At 40.7% G+C, this 16019-nt stretch overlaps 1 protein-coding gene across 5 annotated transcripts in view; it reads left to right on the top strand.

Annotated features, from left to right (window-relative positions):
- Nucleotides 1-14538, top strand: part of CPEB4 (cytoplasmic polyadenylation element binding protein 4) — a 73048-nt gene extending 58510 nt beyond the window's left edge. For all 5 annotated transcript variants that reach the window (XM_049647771.1, XM_049647770.1, XM_049647772.1 and 2 more), the window contains 2 exons: nucleotides 1266-1447; nucleotides 4124-14538. In XM_049647771.1, the coding sequence (XP_049503728.1) occupies nucleotides 1266-1447; nucleotides 4124-4351 (410 nt within the window). In that variant the 3' untranslated portion in view covers nucleotides 4352-14538. The remainder of the gene's footprint in view (nucleotides 1-1265; nucleotides 1448-4123) is intronic.
- The last annotated feature ends 1481 nt before the right edge of the window (nucleotides 14539-16019 follow it).

The following is a 16019-nucleotide window of genomic DNA, read 5'->3' as shown; positions in this document are numbered from 1 at the left end:
TTTTTTAATGTGTATTTATTTTTGAGAGAGTGAGAGTGAGCATGCATGCGAGGGTGGGGCAGAGAGAAAGGGAGACAGAATCCCAAGCAGGCTCCACGTGGTCAGCACAGAGCCTGATGCAGGGCTCTAACTCGTGAATGGTGAGATCATGACCTGAGCTGAAATCCGAAGTCGGCCGCTCAACTCACTGAGCCACCCAGGCGCTCCCCTTATAAAGATATCTTAGGAAAAATTCTCCGTAAGCATTTGAGTTAATGTCCAAGAGAATTCTAGAATCAAAGTATCTGGCTTTGAATTCATGTGCCCTGCTCCCAGTTAATAGTTGAGTGACGTTGGACAAGTTATTTTCTCTAATTTTCAATGTCCTCATCAGTCCAAAGGAGTTATAAGTGTATCTGCTTCATAAAGAGTTTTGATAGTTTTGAGGATTGAGTGTGATGAGCAGGGCCAAGGGCTCCGTGTGGTGTTAGTGAGCATCACTCTTGTCATCATCTGGAAGAGCCCTTCAAGAGTAGACTAGATGTCAAGATGTTCAGGGTTTATTTCCCAAGCCCCCAGTTGCCCACCGGCTTTTACTGAGCTCTGAAACATGGGAGGGTTTTCAGCAGTGCATCATGTCTTTAAAAGTAGGACCTACAGGAGAAATTTCATCCCTGACTTCAAGTAATTTGAGGTTTAATAGTATAAATGAGATAAGATAAAAACGAACGAGAATGCAGTTTCAAAATTTAAACGCCTCATGGAGAACACCATACGTTCGTTATTTCAAGTTTTTATATAAAAAACTGGTGGAAAACTAGACTGTAGGGAAAGGTAACAAGGCTTTCATGGAGATATTCTAGAACGACCTCCATACTGTCAATTTGCTAGCGTTCACCTGATTATTTATATTAAGCAATACACTATTACTTGTAAAGCCATGGTGGCCACATGGTAGAAAGCGGACAGACCAAGATGACCGACCCAGCACTATCACTTAACCATCTGTGACCTTGGACAGATTGAACGTCCACTCGGTGGCTCAATTTCCCCAGGAAATCACTACCTACTTCATAGGGTTGTTGTGAAGATTAAAAGAGACCGTACGTAAAAAAAAAAAAAACCCAGCAGAGCCCCTGCCCTTATTTAAAAGATTAAAGATTGATTTCATAATTATCATAAGGACGTGAGCTCAGAATACATATGAACTGCTTTTGATGAAATCTTTGGTGAGCGAGATGGCTTTTCCTGATTTCAAATGCCGTCTTTGTTCCTTTCTTATTTAGTGGAGCTTGCCATGATAATGGATCGTCTGTATGGAGGTGTGTGCTATGCGGGGATTGATACCGACCCTGAGCTGAAATACCCTAAAGGAGCTGGGCGAGTCGCATTCTCTAATCAACAGAGTTACATAGCTGCTATCAGTGCCCGCTTTGTTCAGCTGCAGCATGGAGAGATAGATAAACGGGTAAGTCCTAGATTACATTCTGGAAAGTTCTGGAAATGGCCCTCTCGGTGTGTCATTACCAAGATTGGAATGGGGGAATTTTAATATGGCAATAAAATTGGCAGCTGACAGTTATGCCTGTAGGACCAGTTAGGTGTATATTCTTTAATGCATCTAAGGGTTCCTGTGATTTTTTTCTGTCTCTTAGTTTCTTGAGTAGCCTAATCAGAGCCCTGCATCAATTTACTGTGGTTGATTTAATCTCCTAAGCTATCACCTCCATCCATTCACTTATTCAGTTAGTCATTCAGTAAATATCATTATATCAAGTACAATATACTTGATATAAATATCAAGTATACTTATATTGATAAGTATAAGTATATATACTTATATATATAAGTATATATATATTATATAATAATAATATATAATTATATATTATATATATTATATATAATATATAATATATTAATAATAATATATTATATATTGATGTATTATATCACATCAATATATTATATATTGATGCCCTTGAGATCCCCTGACCTTTTTTTTTTAATCCCGAGACATCATGACTACCTCGTAAGCCCTATTTTCCAGTGTGCTATGTAACAAATGACTGAATAAATTCACTGGTAGGACTGCGTTAGAAATATTTCATTGAAACAGATTAAGTGAAAGAAATCATAATCTTTTTAGTGTATTCTACCACCTGAAATCAGGCAGTAATTAGCATTATCTTCGGTACTTTAAATTCCTCTTTGTTGGTTTGTCTTCTGAGTTAAAAAGCTGGAGAAAACCTCGGAGAGAGCGCTCTCCTCTGTTTTCTAAGCTACTGTATTTGAAGCTCTGTGTTCCATTATCCGTCTTATTTCTTTGCATTCACAGATTTATTTCTTAGTTTGGTGTTTCATGCATTCACCAGATGTTTTAGCACCTAGGACAAGTAGTTGATGTTCTTCTCGGGAACATCTCCTGAGGAGTTGATGTTCTGATAGATATAACTGTATCTTACACTGACACTGCTCAAAGTGTGGCCTGTGAGCTGACTGCCAGAAGCAAATGGTTACTAGCTTGTGGTGAGATAGGAGTTTACACCATTACACCAGAATGTGAATCAGCTACATTAGGAAGCGTGGTGTTGATGAGTTCAGCTGACTTGGGGTTCTTTGGGGGTTTTTTTCTCCCCCTAGAAAGACCCTCCTGATGAAAGAAGCAGTGTGTTGATTTATATTCTGGTGTTGTTAGCTCCTTATTTCATGGGAGACTGGCACTTTCATTAGGACTGACTTAGATATCAACACTCTGAGGCATTGTGCTCCAAAAAGTCCTTACTGATTGATCGTTTCGTGCTGTTCTCAATTCATTATGTAGAAACTATCAAGGCGATGGTGGTTGACACTTACTGCTTATGTTTCATTTCATGTATACGCTGCTACAGTGTCGGTATGAAATACAAGGTGATAGTGGCTGTCATACTGTGACCGTATGAAAAGAAAGGTCTAGATTCGAACATAAACACGGAGGGAGAGGGCAAGACACGTTGCAGTATAAGTTAACAAGCCCACATGCTTTTAGTTCACTGAAAAAATAGCTACGTCTGACCAAGCAGTGTCTCCTGTCTCGCCGCTTCATCCCAGCAAAGGTGTCAGAGGTGTAAGGTTAGTCATGGAAATGCACACTTCATTTGTATTCCTCTGCAATCAAGCCCTTTGACCAGCGTTCTTGCAGCTCCATAGATGTCACGGAGTGGCCTCGGGGCCAGAAGGCTAATGCTCTGGTTTGTCTGCTCTTCCCGTCTTCCTGTCACTCGTCTTCTTTTGTTCATGGCTAACCTTTGTCAGGATTCCTTGTCACAACCGGATGGCACCGGTGGTAGTGATGGCCTGGTATAAGGGAATTTTAACCCTGAGTCTCTCTACGACTAAAAATAACCAACTCTTTTCTCACTGGTGAATTAACAGCCAGGTTATTTTTAATGCTTGAGAGACTCAAATGACAGGTTGGCCTATTGAACACTGGAACAGACCCAGTTTTAGAAATTCACCTCTGACTTTTAGACTGAACCATTCTTACTGACAGAGAATAAGGCGAGGTTTTAGACTGTGAGTACTACGGCCGTGTCTTGTTTGCTCAGAGTTCCGAGTCTGGGTGATAATAACCCACGATGTGCACACTGTAAATAGAAACCGTGACCCAGCCTTTATTACAACTTAGACGCTTATGACACAGAAGTCAGGCATCTTCCCTCTGATGCGAATACTGAAGTGCTATTTTGTGGAACTGGGAAGCCCTTCGTTGGTTTTGTTCAAATTACAATTCCACATATGACAAAAATCCAGATCCACTGATTAAAGCGATGGTTTGTGTCTATAAAAATGCTCCTGTGGGTTTAATCTCGTGATGTTCTAAACAGTTGGCTTCCCTTCTTTATTTCTGGCCGAATTGTTTTTCCTTTGAAAAGTGGTTCTTTAATAAGACAGAAATGTAAAATGAGGAGTACAAAAGCCTCACCAGGTCCTTAAGGATGGACTGGACTGCCTTAATTTCAGGAAAAGAGCTACTGACCCTTGTTCCGGGGCACCCCGGCACAGATTGATTCAGACAGAGGTTGGAAGTGCACGCACCACAGTAAGAGGTGCCTGGACCATTCACTGAAAAGTGTAAACGCCTTCCTTTTCTTTTCGATTGCAGGTGGAAGTTAAGCCATATGTCTTGGATGATCAGCTGTGTGATGAATGTCAGGGGGCCCGTTGTGGTGGAAAATTTGCTCCATTTTTCTGTGCTAACGTTACCTGTCTGCAGTATTACTGTGAATATTGCTGGGCTGCTATTCATTCTCGTGCTGGCAGGGAGTTCCACAAGCCCCTGGTGAAGGAAGGCGGTGACCGTCCGCGACATATTTCATTCCGCTGGAACTAAAGGGTAACTACAGTGCTCATTTTCAGGCCTCAGAATAAGTGCACTCTTCTGTTAATTCTGACCCCTTCCTCGCCCTCTTCACGCTGGCATGTCCTTTTGTAGCAGCCCGTAACTTAACAATAGTGTAACAAAAAGAATGACCTATAATATAGGCGTTTTGTAGATTCTCGTGTCACTGAAAACAGTACGTACGAACTCCTTTTTCGTATTGCCATCGTGTTGCACGGAAGTTTTATTCTCTTGTTTTGCTGGAGACCAAGAGGATCCAAAACTTCCTGTAACATTTTCTTAGAGGAGAAAGAGAAATATTAAAAGAGAAATGAAACAATAGAGTATTTTGGGTTTTTAATTAAATTATTGTTAATAATATAACATATAAGAATACTTTTATTAAAATTAACCATGCAACAGTAACACTATCAGTCTGTCCTGACACAGTTTTTCCCCCAGAGAAGTGCTTTTGCCTTTTCCTTTCTTTCTTTTTTGCCTCTCTTTTTTGCCCCCCCCCCCCCCCCACCGTTTTATTCATTTACAGCAGTGGAGGAAGTTAACAATTATTAACAGGAAAGAGCATGTTAAAGCAAACACAAATGCATGAGCAAGATCGAAGCAGCATTAGAACAAACTGTAAGGGTTTCGAGGCCGAGTAGAATTTCATGACGCCTCCGAGTTACTACCACAGCAGAAAAAAAAAAAAAAAAAAATAGTAAAGTAGGCAGAGCTAGGTTTATTTTCTTTTCAACCATTTAAAAACCTTTAGAATGTAAAAATTGGGTAAATGTACTACTGAGGGGAGTGCACTTATTTATTTTTAAACTTCCTCGTCTGGTCACGGCCCCAGGAAACCTACCAAAGCTAGAATTAATGACAACTGGTGGGAAAACTAGCATTTCCTCCCCCCGAAGAACAAATGTATAAATTTTATTTTTGATGTTATATATAAACTCTATATCCTAATTTAGTAAACACTCATCAGGTGTCAGCCTTTGCTCTCCATTTTGACGTTAAAAAACAAAACAGAACAGAACGGATCTAGAGATACCTCAAGGACATCAGTTTTGATTTTGCGTTAACAGTACAGTTGTAGCCCAAACTGGGAAACAAAACCAATATACAAATTGGCTGCCGATTGGCTTACTTTTAGATTTAAAGTTGCTTTGGGTATCCTGTAATTTAGTTGTAACATAGACAACGGAAAAAAAAAAAGTTAAAAAAAAAAAAAGTTAAGTAGTTGCAGAGTGTTTTGCACTGTTGAACTAAGTAACTGTGTAAATCTGTGCAAAGGTACGTATGTTTATCTTACTCTTCCTATAAAATAAAAATAACATTACCGTTTCAGAACTTAGCATGGGACATAGTCAGTGTTTGAAGTGCCAACTTCATCAAGTAATGCATGCTTTATTATACATAAAATTCTAGCTTCGAAAGGCGTTATTATGTGTTGAACAGTACGCTTCAGGGGTAAATTTAAAATAGTCTCTTGAAGCCCTGGTCATGGAAGTAACTTTTATTTTAATTGACATTCTCTTATCAAATGCCCTACCCACCACCAAAAGGATTATTACCGGTGTGCAAAACATTAACAAAAATCCTGCTAGTTGTGCTACCTAACAGTACCGTCTTGGATCCTTCAAAACCAAAGACTTGCCCCAGCACTACGGTGGAACCACCTGGCTGATGACCCCTGCTGATTATCGTTAGGAAAAGCAGTCCTTTATTTTTAGCACAGGCTTTAACGAACTGCATACCTGTTAAGTTCCAAAGGTCAAAATGGAGGCATATGCTGTCTAATGGTCAGACATAGAAAGGGAGCTGCTTTTAAAGAATTCCCTGCAAATACGGAAAGCAGTCATGCGAATGGAGGGTGCTCTTGTGTAGCTGGTCAGGGACTTTTTTTTCTTTTCTCCTGAACTACATGATTCTAACCGAAACGTTCATTTGCCTCTTTTTATTCTTTTCGATGCTTGTAGGTGGCTTGGGGTGTGCTATTGTACTGTTCCTACTCAGTAAACAGGTGTGATGAGTTAACAAGAAATAACACTGTTTGAGAACTAGCTTTGAATAATAATTTTTCCCTTTGTACATGACCTGCTGAATTTCGGTACAGTGTTTTTGTAGCTAACTTATTTTGTCATGCACATAATGTATATTTGTTATGCACTACTTTTGTATATCTTGTTTTTCCAACAGTGAACATTTTTAGGCACACTTTTCACTGACGGGATATCTCTTTATGCAATACCTCAATTTTTCATATTGCAAAGAGTAGCTTTTTGTACTTTTATTACTGAGAGATCTTCATATACTTCATTTTTTAATATAAATAATTTTAATAAATTTTATTTTCTTATATTCTGCTTTTTATACATTTCAGTGCTCTGCATACATTTTAAATTATGAATGTTGTGCACTGGCAATGCTATTTTAGAGTCTGCAGAGAAGAGAAAGCATGTTGCTTAAACATCCTTCCCCAGCACCAGCTATTGGTGCACCTATAATTTAAGAAATAGTCTATGTAAAGTCACAAATTAATGAAAAAAATTCGCATGAAAATGACAGATAACACGGTAGTTCCTAAAAAGACAAAAAATTAAACGCATAAGCATAGGGTAGAAATTTAAAATAACAAAATTGTCTACAGCTTCTTACTAAGTTTTTAAAATTATTCACAACGCAGACATTCTTGGTGAATGTTTAGCCATTTTTAATATTAATAAATTGATGTTAAGTGTTTGATTCAGAGATGTCTGCTCTTTTAATTATATATAAAGAAAAAAAAATAGCCTGCCGTGGGACAGGTGTGTAATGTTAGTATGCATGACTAATGTAAGAAATTGTTATTCTACTAATATTTACTTGTGATTGTGTGACAAGCGTGTTTACAGATTATTTGGTTACACTTCAATTTACAGGGCATAAACAATTATTATCTATTACTCTGAACGTTATTGATTACATGTCCTTCAGATTACACGGGATTGTAGTTGGGAGTTACCATGTAACTCAAAACGTAATTAACATGGAATTAGTTTACAGATTTTAGGGTATCACTTCAATTTACCAAGCATGTAGTTCTAGCACACTAGCATGGCACCAGCCATGTACTTACAATGTAGTTACAGAGTAATTACATGGTTATTTTTGCAATGTAAAATAAAGTGTTTCTGATTATTTTCTATGTAAAGGAACCCTCTCTCCCTTCCCCTTCTGGTCCCCACGCTTTGGTATAATATATATACTTCTCCATACACAGACCTCTGCAGAATGCAAAATAAAACTTGCAGTGAACGAATTTAGCATTTTATGAGAGTGCTGTTGGAAAGACTTGATAATTCACCCCTTTTGTTTTGAAGAGTTGAATCTTCTGTTAAAAGGTGATTTAAAACTTGAATGTGATGAATTGTGGCAAGTTAACTTCAAGTTATGTGCAATACTTATTTCAAACTTTTGAAAGATCTTTGCAGTGTAATTCTTTGTTTTTAATTGCAGACATTTAAAAATGTCATTTTCTACTGTTAAGAGTAATCCTCTTTCTTGCTGGTGTTTCTAAAGAAAAGAATCAGAAATCAATCTTTCTACTAATGTAAATTTGAGATTATTTTTAAAAATGGAATAAAAGAGGTTTTGGTCATTTGCTTTATTTTATTATCTTATTTTAAAGCTACTGTGATTGATAGCATTGTAAGAATTGGGACAATATTGTATTCAACTGTTTTATTTTTTATATTTTTAAAATTTAAAGTATAATTAGTTTTTATAATTTTCATCAGATTTTTGTTATATTTTTTGGAAGTGAAACTTTTAGCAAGTGGGTGTCTAGTTTTTACTAATCCCTAATGTTTTTTTTTTTTTTTCCAGTGTATTGCTCATATTATCAGAAGGAAAAGTTATTTAAGTATGTCAGTTAATTGTACTACTTGGCTGAATTTCCATATAGTTTTTACTGTGTATGGGGAGGTTGTAGTATTTATTATAGCATTTTAAATAAGGGTAATTCATTTTTTATTAAAGTCATTTTCACGTTAAGTTCCTATTTTTGTATGTTCTACTCTTAAGTTATATAACACAGTTCCTTTTTTAAAAGAGTTCATTTGTTGAAGTGCTAGTGGAAAATTAATGTTATTAAATAGTTTGCAAATGACTATTTATACCAGTATGCATATAATTTTTAAATATTTGTAATGTGAGATGTTGAATGAATAAAACTTTTAACTCAGCTTTCTTTTTAATATACTTATTTATTTGCAACATGAGTAGGTTATGCTTCCATGATCAGGAATGAAACCTTTAAAAAAATATTAGGTGTATATCTCGGGCCAAGGCAGAACATACTGATACGAAAAGATGTCCAGCCATATAGGGACCAGTCGCAAGTATGCGTTGCTTGTGTAAGTTTGTAAATATCTGTGGGTTGTTGTCTTTGATCTGTACTATTAGTTCACACGTTGCCCTGCAGAGTCCTTTTTTTTTCCCTTTCTTTTCTTTTCTTTTCTTTCTTTCTTTCTTTTTTTTTTTTTTTAAATAGCCTCCCGTGCGTATGGGAGGCCTCGGCCAGGATTCGAGCATTCAGTCACCTGCTGAAGGCCAATGTCCAATAAAAGTAAGGAAAGGTCAGTATGTGGGGGGTTTGATTTGTGGTCTTTGCTAATGAAGAGCCTTGATTTTTGGCCACCATACAAGAGGATCTTGGTTAATAAGTCTGGACTTTCAAACCCCTAGTTTTTCCCTGGATCCTAACATCACAGGATATGGCCTCTGGGATAATAATCTCTGTAGCATGTGAATTCAAAGTACGATCTCTGACTCGATTCGTTAATCACGTGGACTACCGAGCACCACAATGTATTCGTGTTTACATTTTACACCACATCTTCAAACTTTTAACTTCAGGACTTATTATGGCATGAAGCATAACACAGAGAATGTTCTGTCTTGTCAAATTTAATTTCTGTTCTTTCTCACCTCGAGGATAGTAGTCTTAAGACGAGAAGAAGCCGTTCTCGTCCTGAGACAAATGGACTGTAGAGGTCTTTTGCATCTAACTTGTCTTTCCAACCTGTAGCTCTTCCAGCTGTAGGGGAGCCTGAGGGGCCTTAGCCTGAAGGGCTAAGCAGCGCTTAGATATTCCCCCGGGAATACTGGGTCACTCAAGCTTTGGCTGACAATAGCGGGAAAACTTATGTTCCCAGTTCAGTGAAGGGCCCCTGAGGAAGCCCCAGGGGACATTGGAGATGTGGGTGGTGTTTGGTTGCCACTTCGACAACATCCCTGGGCGTTCTGGGTTGGTTTAGGCACTTAAAGTAGGGGCAAAAAAAAAAAAAAAAAAAAGACATAAGTAGATTCCGGGGTTTTTTTTGGTTTTTGTTTTATTTTTGTTTTATTTATTTAATTTTTTTTAGAAATATTTATGTTAGGCAAGTGCACATCAACTGTAAGTGATATAACAATTAAATCTGAAAATAATATGTAGGTGCAACACGTGGGTGTTTTAAATCACAGAACGGTGAATCTATAGCGTGTGAGAGGCTATTTGGGCTGCATTTTCTTATTCACTGGTAGTTCACCCAAATTCACCCAAAAAGGAAAGTCCTCTACCCCATTCTTCACCATCCTTAACAATCAAGTTGTTTCATAACCTCTTTTGGTAATGGCTTTGTATCCACACCCAGTTCAAAAGGAAAATGATTTTTTTATGGATTTCTTTCTTAAAGTTGGATAAATACCCCCTTAAAGTCTGATCGAAAGTCATGGGGAAAGTAAATTCCTGATTTTAGAAATTAAGGAACTGTGGAGATGTCAATGATACAAAAGAGTAATTCTTTTCTGAAGTATGGAATGGCAGAATAATAAACAAGGAACTCCATATTTATTTCCCAAATCGGGATCTTCAAAACAGTAAGGTAATCCTTTCTATAAGAAACAGACAAAAAAAATGTGAAGTTCGGTCATTAAATAAACATAGAAAATAAGGCACCCTGTTTCGTGGAAAATCAAATCGTGCAATTAGCTTGCTGAGGCTTTGAGAGGTTGGACAATGAAGAAACCCATTTTACTTTGTTTGAAAGTGCCTCCCCCCCACCACCAAATTTCTTTGCCTACAGTCTCTGTTTACAGATAACACAGGGCCCCATGGGACATACTTGGGATCTATTGCTCTCCATTTTAGTATGTATACTAGTATCAGGAAGTCAAAGAACCTTACTGTTTTTTGTTCTGGAACGTCTCTTGGTCCTGTCCCTCCTTAGTTATTCCCAAGGCTGGTAACCATTGTCCACGTTAACTTTACGGGGCTTCGAAGTCATTGCCTAGCTTCTAACCCCTGCACCGTTTCCGGTTTAGCTTCTTAATTCCCCTCCCTCTACTCCCAGTTCCAGAAGAGAGAAGTTTCTTTGCAGAATGGACCGTCATACCTTAGGAAGCGATTGTTGATCGTGCCTCTCCCTGGCTCAGAGCGGCCCTTACTGCTCATGCGTGCCACGGCAAGTGCTGCTTCAGACAAGCACCTTGTGGTTTGAATCTGCCCTTCGTGACATGCTGGTCCTGATAATTCATGTCATTTCCCAACTTTGAAAATTTTCCCTCGCAAATGTCCCCCGCACCCCCTGCCAGTGCTCTGAGAGCCGGACCGCAGGCTTTGAATAAACTCTAAGAATTCAGAAAATGAACATTCGTGCCCTACTATGAACTCTTCTGCAGTACCAATTCAGTCTCTTATTAAAGAACATTGTGTTTTTGGCATGCCTGAACCTTGTCAGAATATTTTAAGTTGGAATCTTTTTTCCTAGTCAAATTGGGTGTCATTGTTGACTGGCTGGAAAAGGAGAGAAAAAAAAAAAAAAAGTGTCTTACTGTGATTCAGTGCGGTGACCAGAGTTGGAAAAGAGCCCTGTGTCTCAGGAAGTTAAAAATGAACAGCGGTGTCCAAATCTAAGCCCGAGCTTTCTTTATCCTTTTCATTGGAGTTCTATTTCAGTAAGCAGGGCTTCGATACCATAAAAATGTCAACGTGATGAAGCAAATGTCACCATTTAAAGAGATTATTTTCCACTCGTCTCCCACCGCACCCCCCCCCCCACCCCCCGAGAGAGAAAAGGACCAAACATCCCCAGGAATGACCCTCCCACCCCGCTGCAGAACCCGCCACAGGCGGCAGGACATTCAAAACGTGTTCTGGAGTGAGTGAGCCAGGATGAGAACTGGGTGTAATAAACATGTGTGAAACTGCATAAAAGGTCTTAGGCGGGGTCCAGTACAGACCTGAGCCGCCTTATCTGAATGCGTGGAGGCATAATTCACCTCTCATAGTTGAGGGAAAAGGGAAGCGGCCCCTTGTGTGTTTAGCCGGCTATTGAAGATTTATTTGATTCCAAAGACCTGCTATAGGGTTGGGGGTAGGAGTGTAGAATGGCCTCATCTCTCAGGTGACTCTCAGCTCGCCTGACTCGGCAGTGAGGGAATGGTTTGATTCTGGAAGAGGGAACCCGTAATTGCTGACTACCTTGGTATGTTAGGCACTTACATACATGAGCATAGCCAGCACCCTCCCTTCCCCGCGCCCCCACCCCCACCCCTGCCCTGGGAGCTACTGAACAGGAGACAGAACTATCTCCGGGAGAAGTTGGGTGTCCTGCAAGGTTACACAACCCGTATGAGGTAAAGGCTGGATTCAAGCCCCATCTACCAAATCCCACGTTCTTTCCCCGTAAACCTCACTGCCACGGGGATGGCAATGGACGGGATTTTTTTTTTTTTTTTTTTTGTCTTCCAATTGGTATTTGCTTTTAAAACAGAAGCTTCGTTCTTAAAACTAATCTGGGCGCAAGGTATCATGTTTGAAAGTATCGAGACAGGGAGACAAAACAAAAGTTGCAGGCGAGAATGGGAGTTTTGATCGGGTCTGGGCCATCTCTACGATTCTGGTGTATCTACTGGCTTCCCTAAGTGTGTGTCGTTGGTTCAGTGACCAGACTTGGCGGACTTCTCCAGGAGTAGGGGCAAGGGAGTTGAAGTGTCATTTCTATTCACTTGGAGGAGCTGCAGACTTCTTAATGCATACCTTTTCTCTTTGACTTAACCACCAGTGAAAGACCGATCAGTTTGGGGCGGGCAACCAAGACCAAAGGAAGACCCTTTCCTCCAGCACCATGAACCCCCAACTTCCAGAATCACGAACAGTTCTCGAGTAAGAATAACAATTACAACAGCTAGTGATGAGGTTTGTTTTTGTTTTTGTTTTTTTTTTTTTTTTTGGAGTGAAAGTGGGGTTCTGGAGCCAAAGACCAAGGAAGAATTCTTGAAGACGTCTTTGGTGCAAAAGAAGGTGATTTTACTGAAGCACGGGGACGGGACCCGTGGGCAGGAAGAGCTGCCCCAGGGACCACGAGGAGAGACTGGGTATATACTATGGGGTTGGGGGGAGGTAAAGTCCAGGGGAAGTTTCCAGTGAGATTTTCATATATTAAAGAAGACTCCCAGGATACTGGAGGCCTGGCTACTGCCAGGCTAAGGTTGTTTTTCTTTCCAGCAAAGCATTAAGACAGTAAGGAGTTCCTGGACGTTTTACTCTGCCAGCCTCAAGTGTCAATAGGCGGCCGGTTATAAGGAAAGTTAGTTCTATCCGCCATTTCCTTCTGCCTTCGTTTCCCACATCACTGTGGAGGGGTGATGGAGACTGAGGTCCTGCGGGACTATGATCTCTATCAGTTAACCATTTGTTTTTCCCCTTTCCTTCATTCTTGGTCAGCCAGGAGTGCCCAAGGAATAGCACACATCCCACCTGGTTGGGGGTGGGAGTGGGGGGGGGTGCGGCCCCTCAGCTTGCCTAACGCTCCCCCATCAACTAGCATGGATGGCGTGCCTACCAGATGCCAGGCATCCCGCTTGCTATAGGCGTTTCCTCTTTTCAACCTCCCACAACGCCACGAGGTAGGTACTGTTCGTGTGGCTAATGTTCGGAAAGGTTAACCAGTCTGCAAAGCCAGGCAGGATTCCAACCCAGGCACACAGACGCCCAGGTCCTGTTTGACCTCACCCCCCTTTTAAGTTTCCAACCAATCAAAGAGGAATTGCATTAAAGTTTCACCAAGAAGTGATACTGCGGGGAGCCTGGGTGGCTCAATCGGTTAAGCGTCCAACTTTGACTCAGGTCATGATCGCACAGCCTGTGAGTTCGAGCCCCACGTCGGGCTCTGTGCGGACAGCTTGAGCCTGGAACCTGCTTCGGATTCTGTGTCTCCCTCTCTCTCTCTGCCCCTCCCCCGCTCGTGCTCTGTCTCTCTCTCTCTCAAAAAATAAACATTAAAAATTAAAAAGAAATGATACTGAAAGAATACCATTTTACAAATCCATTGACAAATCATTGCCCTTTATTGTCTCTGACAAGGATGTCTTTAACAATGCTGTGATAGCTATTTTTGGGTGTAGTTACGTCATCTCCTAAATTGAGAAAGCCAAGGAGAAACCCGACCAACCAAATCACATGGGTGTCAAGAAAGGATATCTAGTTAGCTAGACGGATGGATGGGCAGATGGGTGGGTGTATGGATGGACAAATGGGTGAATGGATAAGCAGGTAGGCAGGCAGACAGACTGACAGATTTGCATACATATTGTATACATCTATACATCTGATATATTTTTTTAGATTCAAAGAAACTCTCACCCAGGAGAAAGGGTTTTATTTCTTCCTATAGAACTATAATTGAACATGTTCTATATAGAGATCGTACAAATCAAGCCTCCCCTCACGCATCTCATTCTTGAGACTGCAGTCTTTGTAATCTCCTCCAAATAATCATGAAATCCAGGGCGCCTGGTAGGCTCAGTTGGTTAGGTGTTTCTTGATTTCGGCTAAGGGCCTGATCTCACAGTTAGTGAGTTTGAGTCCTGTGTCAGGCTCTGCACGGCCACCATGGAGCCCGCTTGGGGTTCTCTCTGTCCATCTCCCGCTTGCGCGTGGGTGCACAGAAACTCTCTCTCCCTCAAATAAACAAACTTAAAAAAATGGTCCTGGGGCACCTGGGTGGCTCAGTTAAGCATCCGATTTCCGTTCAGGTCATGACCTCACGGTTTATGAGTTCAAGTCCCGTGCATCGGGCTCTGTGCTGACAGTGTGGAGCCTGCTTGGGACTCTCTCTTTCCCCTCTCCCTGCCCCTCCCCCTCTCTTTTTCTCTCTGTCTTAATAAAAGACAGACAGAAATCTGTCTTAATAAAAATAAAAACTTAAAAAAAAAAAAAAAAGCTCTGAAATCCAAAAGAGCAGGGAGAGGCCTTCTTACTGACGAATTTTCCTGGTGAATTTTAAAATGGCACATGAATATTTTGCTTCTGGACTGAGATGTCAGAATAATTAAAATAGATTTCTGCAGAGAATATATATTCTTGATTATATACATATATATATATACACATATATACATATATACACATATATCATATATATTATATATACCCCATATATAACATATATCATATATATCCATATATAATATATATGACATATATAATATATTCTATGCATATACATATATGTAAATGTACATGTACATATATATATATATATATATATATATATATATAAAGAGAAAGAGAAGTGTTTGCCATTTTTAGAGCACCGGAGCTCCGGAATACACAGCTTTGATCATTGCTGCAGCCCGAACAGCTGTTTCTGAACAGATGTGATGCTAGAGAGCCTAGAAGAACCAACTTAGAATGTTTGAACATAGATTTGCAGCAACACCCTTCTGAGGGAGACATTAAGGCCACAGCCAAATACAGTCATCAGCAACTTCCTTTTTCTTTGCCCCCAAAGAATTCAAACCTAACAAAGAGCAAACTCGACACTCTAAAACTGGAAAGGATGCAAATGGGGACTCAGATTTAGTCCCCTAAAGTGTCCTACTTAAGTCAGAATCAGCAGTCCTCCCCAAGGGGTGTCCCAGGGCGGGGGGAACGAGGGTGGGTGAAGGGGGACAGTAGGGGGAGTGGGAAGAACTGGAAGAGGCGGGCAGTGGAATTCAGTTAAGAAATACAATTTTGTGTCAGAGGTCAGTAGCCCCACCCTCCACACACGCTGCAAACAGCTGGGGCCACAGCTGTCCACACCATTTCCTCTCTCGTCCGGGTCGGGGACATTTTGCAATGATGGCAAGTAGTTGCCCACGATGGCAGAAAATTGGAATCTTTCCTGGATTTCGGTGTATTTATTTTATATCATTTTCCCCTTTGAGTTAATACGGAGAGCGCAGCTCCACGACCTTCAGACGTGGGGTCTCTGGGCGCCTTGATCTGTTTCCGTCCGGCAGTTAGTGCCCTCAGTACGTGTTAATCATTATTAGCATCCGAACGACTGCTGTTCTTATTATTACTCTCTGTGCACTTAGTGCTGGTGCCTGTGCTGGGTTGGGGGCAGGACAGGTTGGCAGGGTGGCCGTGCGTGCGTCAGGCAGGAACCCTCTTGCTGCCGCTGTCCTACATCATTTCCCTTCTGCGTATTCTCAGCATTCTGTCCCATCCAGCCGGCAAGGGTTGCCATGGTGACGGGGAAAGTGTGGCGACTCCAGGCCAAGTGCCGCTGCTGCGCCCTGTTCTTGCTGTCTCTCTTCCACGTTGGGAACGGGATTCCTCCCACGGTGGGGAACCATACCCTGCACAGAGGGTCAGGACTCT

This window comes from Panthera uncia (assembly GCF_023721935.1).
Source record: "Panthera uncia isolate 11264 chromosome A1 unlocalized genomic scaffold, Puncia_PCG_1.0 HiC_scaffold_17, whole genome shotgun sequence".
In the NCBI taxonomy this organism is placed as follows: domain Eukaryota; kingdom Metazoa; phylum Chordata; class Mammalia; order Carnivora; family Felidae; genus Panthera; species Panthera uncia.
Note: the sequence above shows the minus strand (reverse complement) of the source record. Positions and strands in the feature narration are given on the sequence as shown.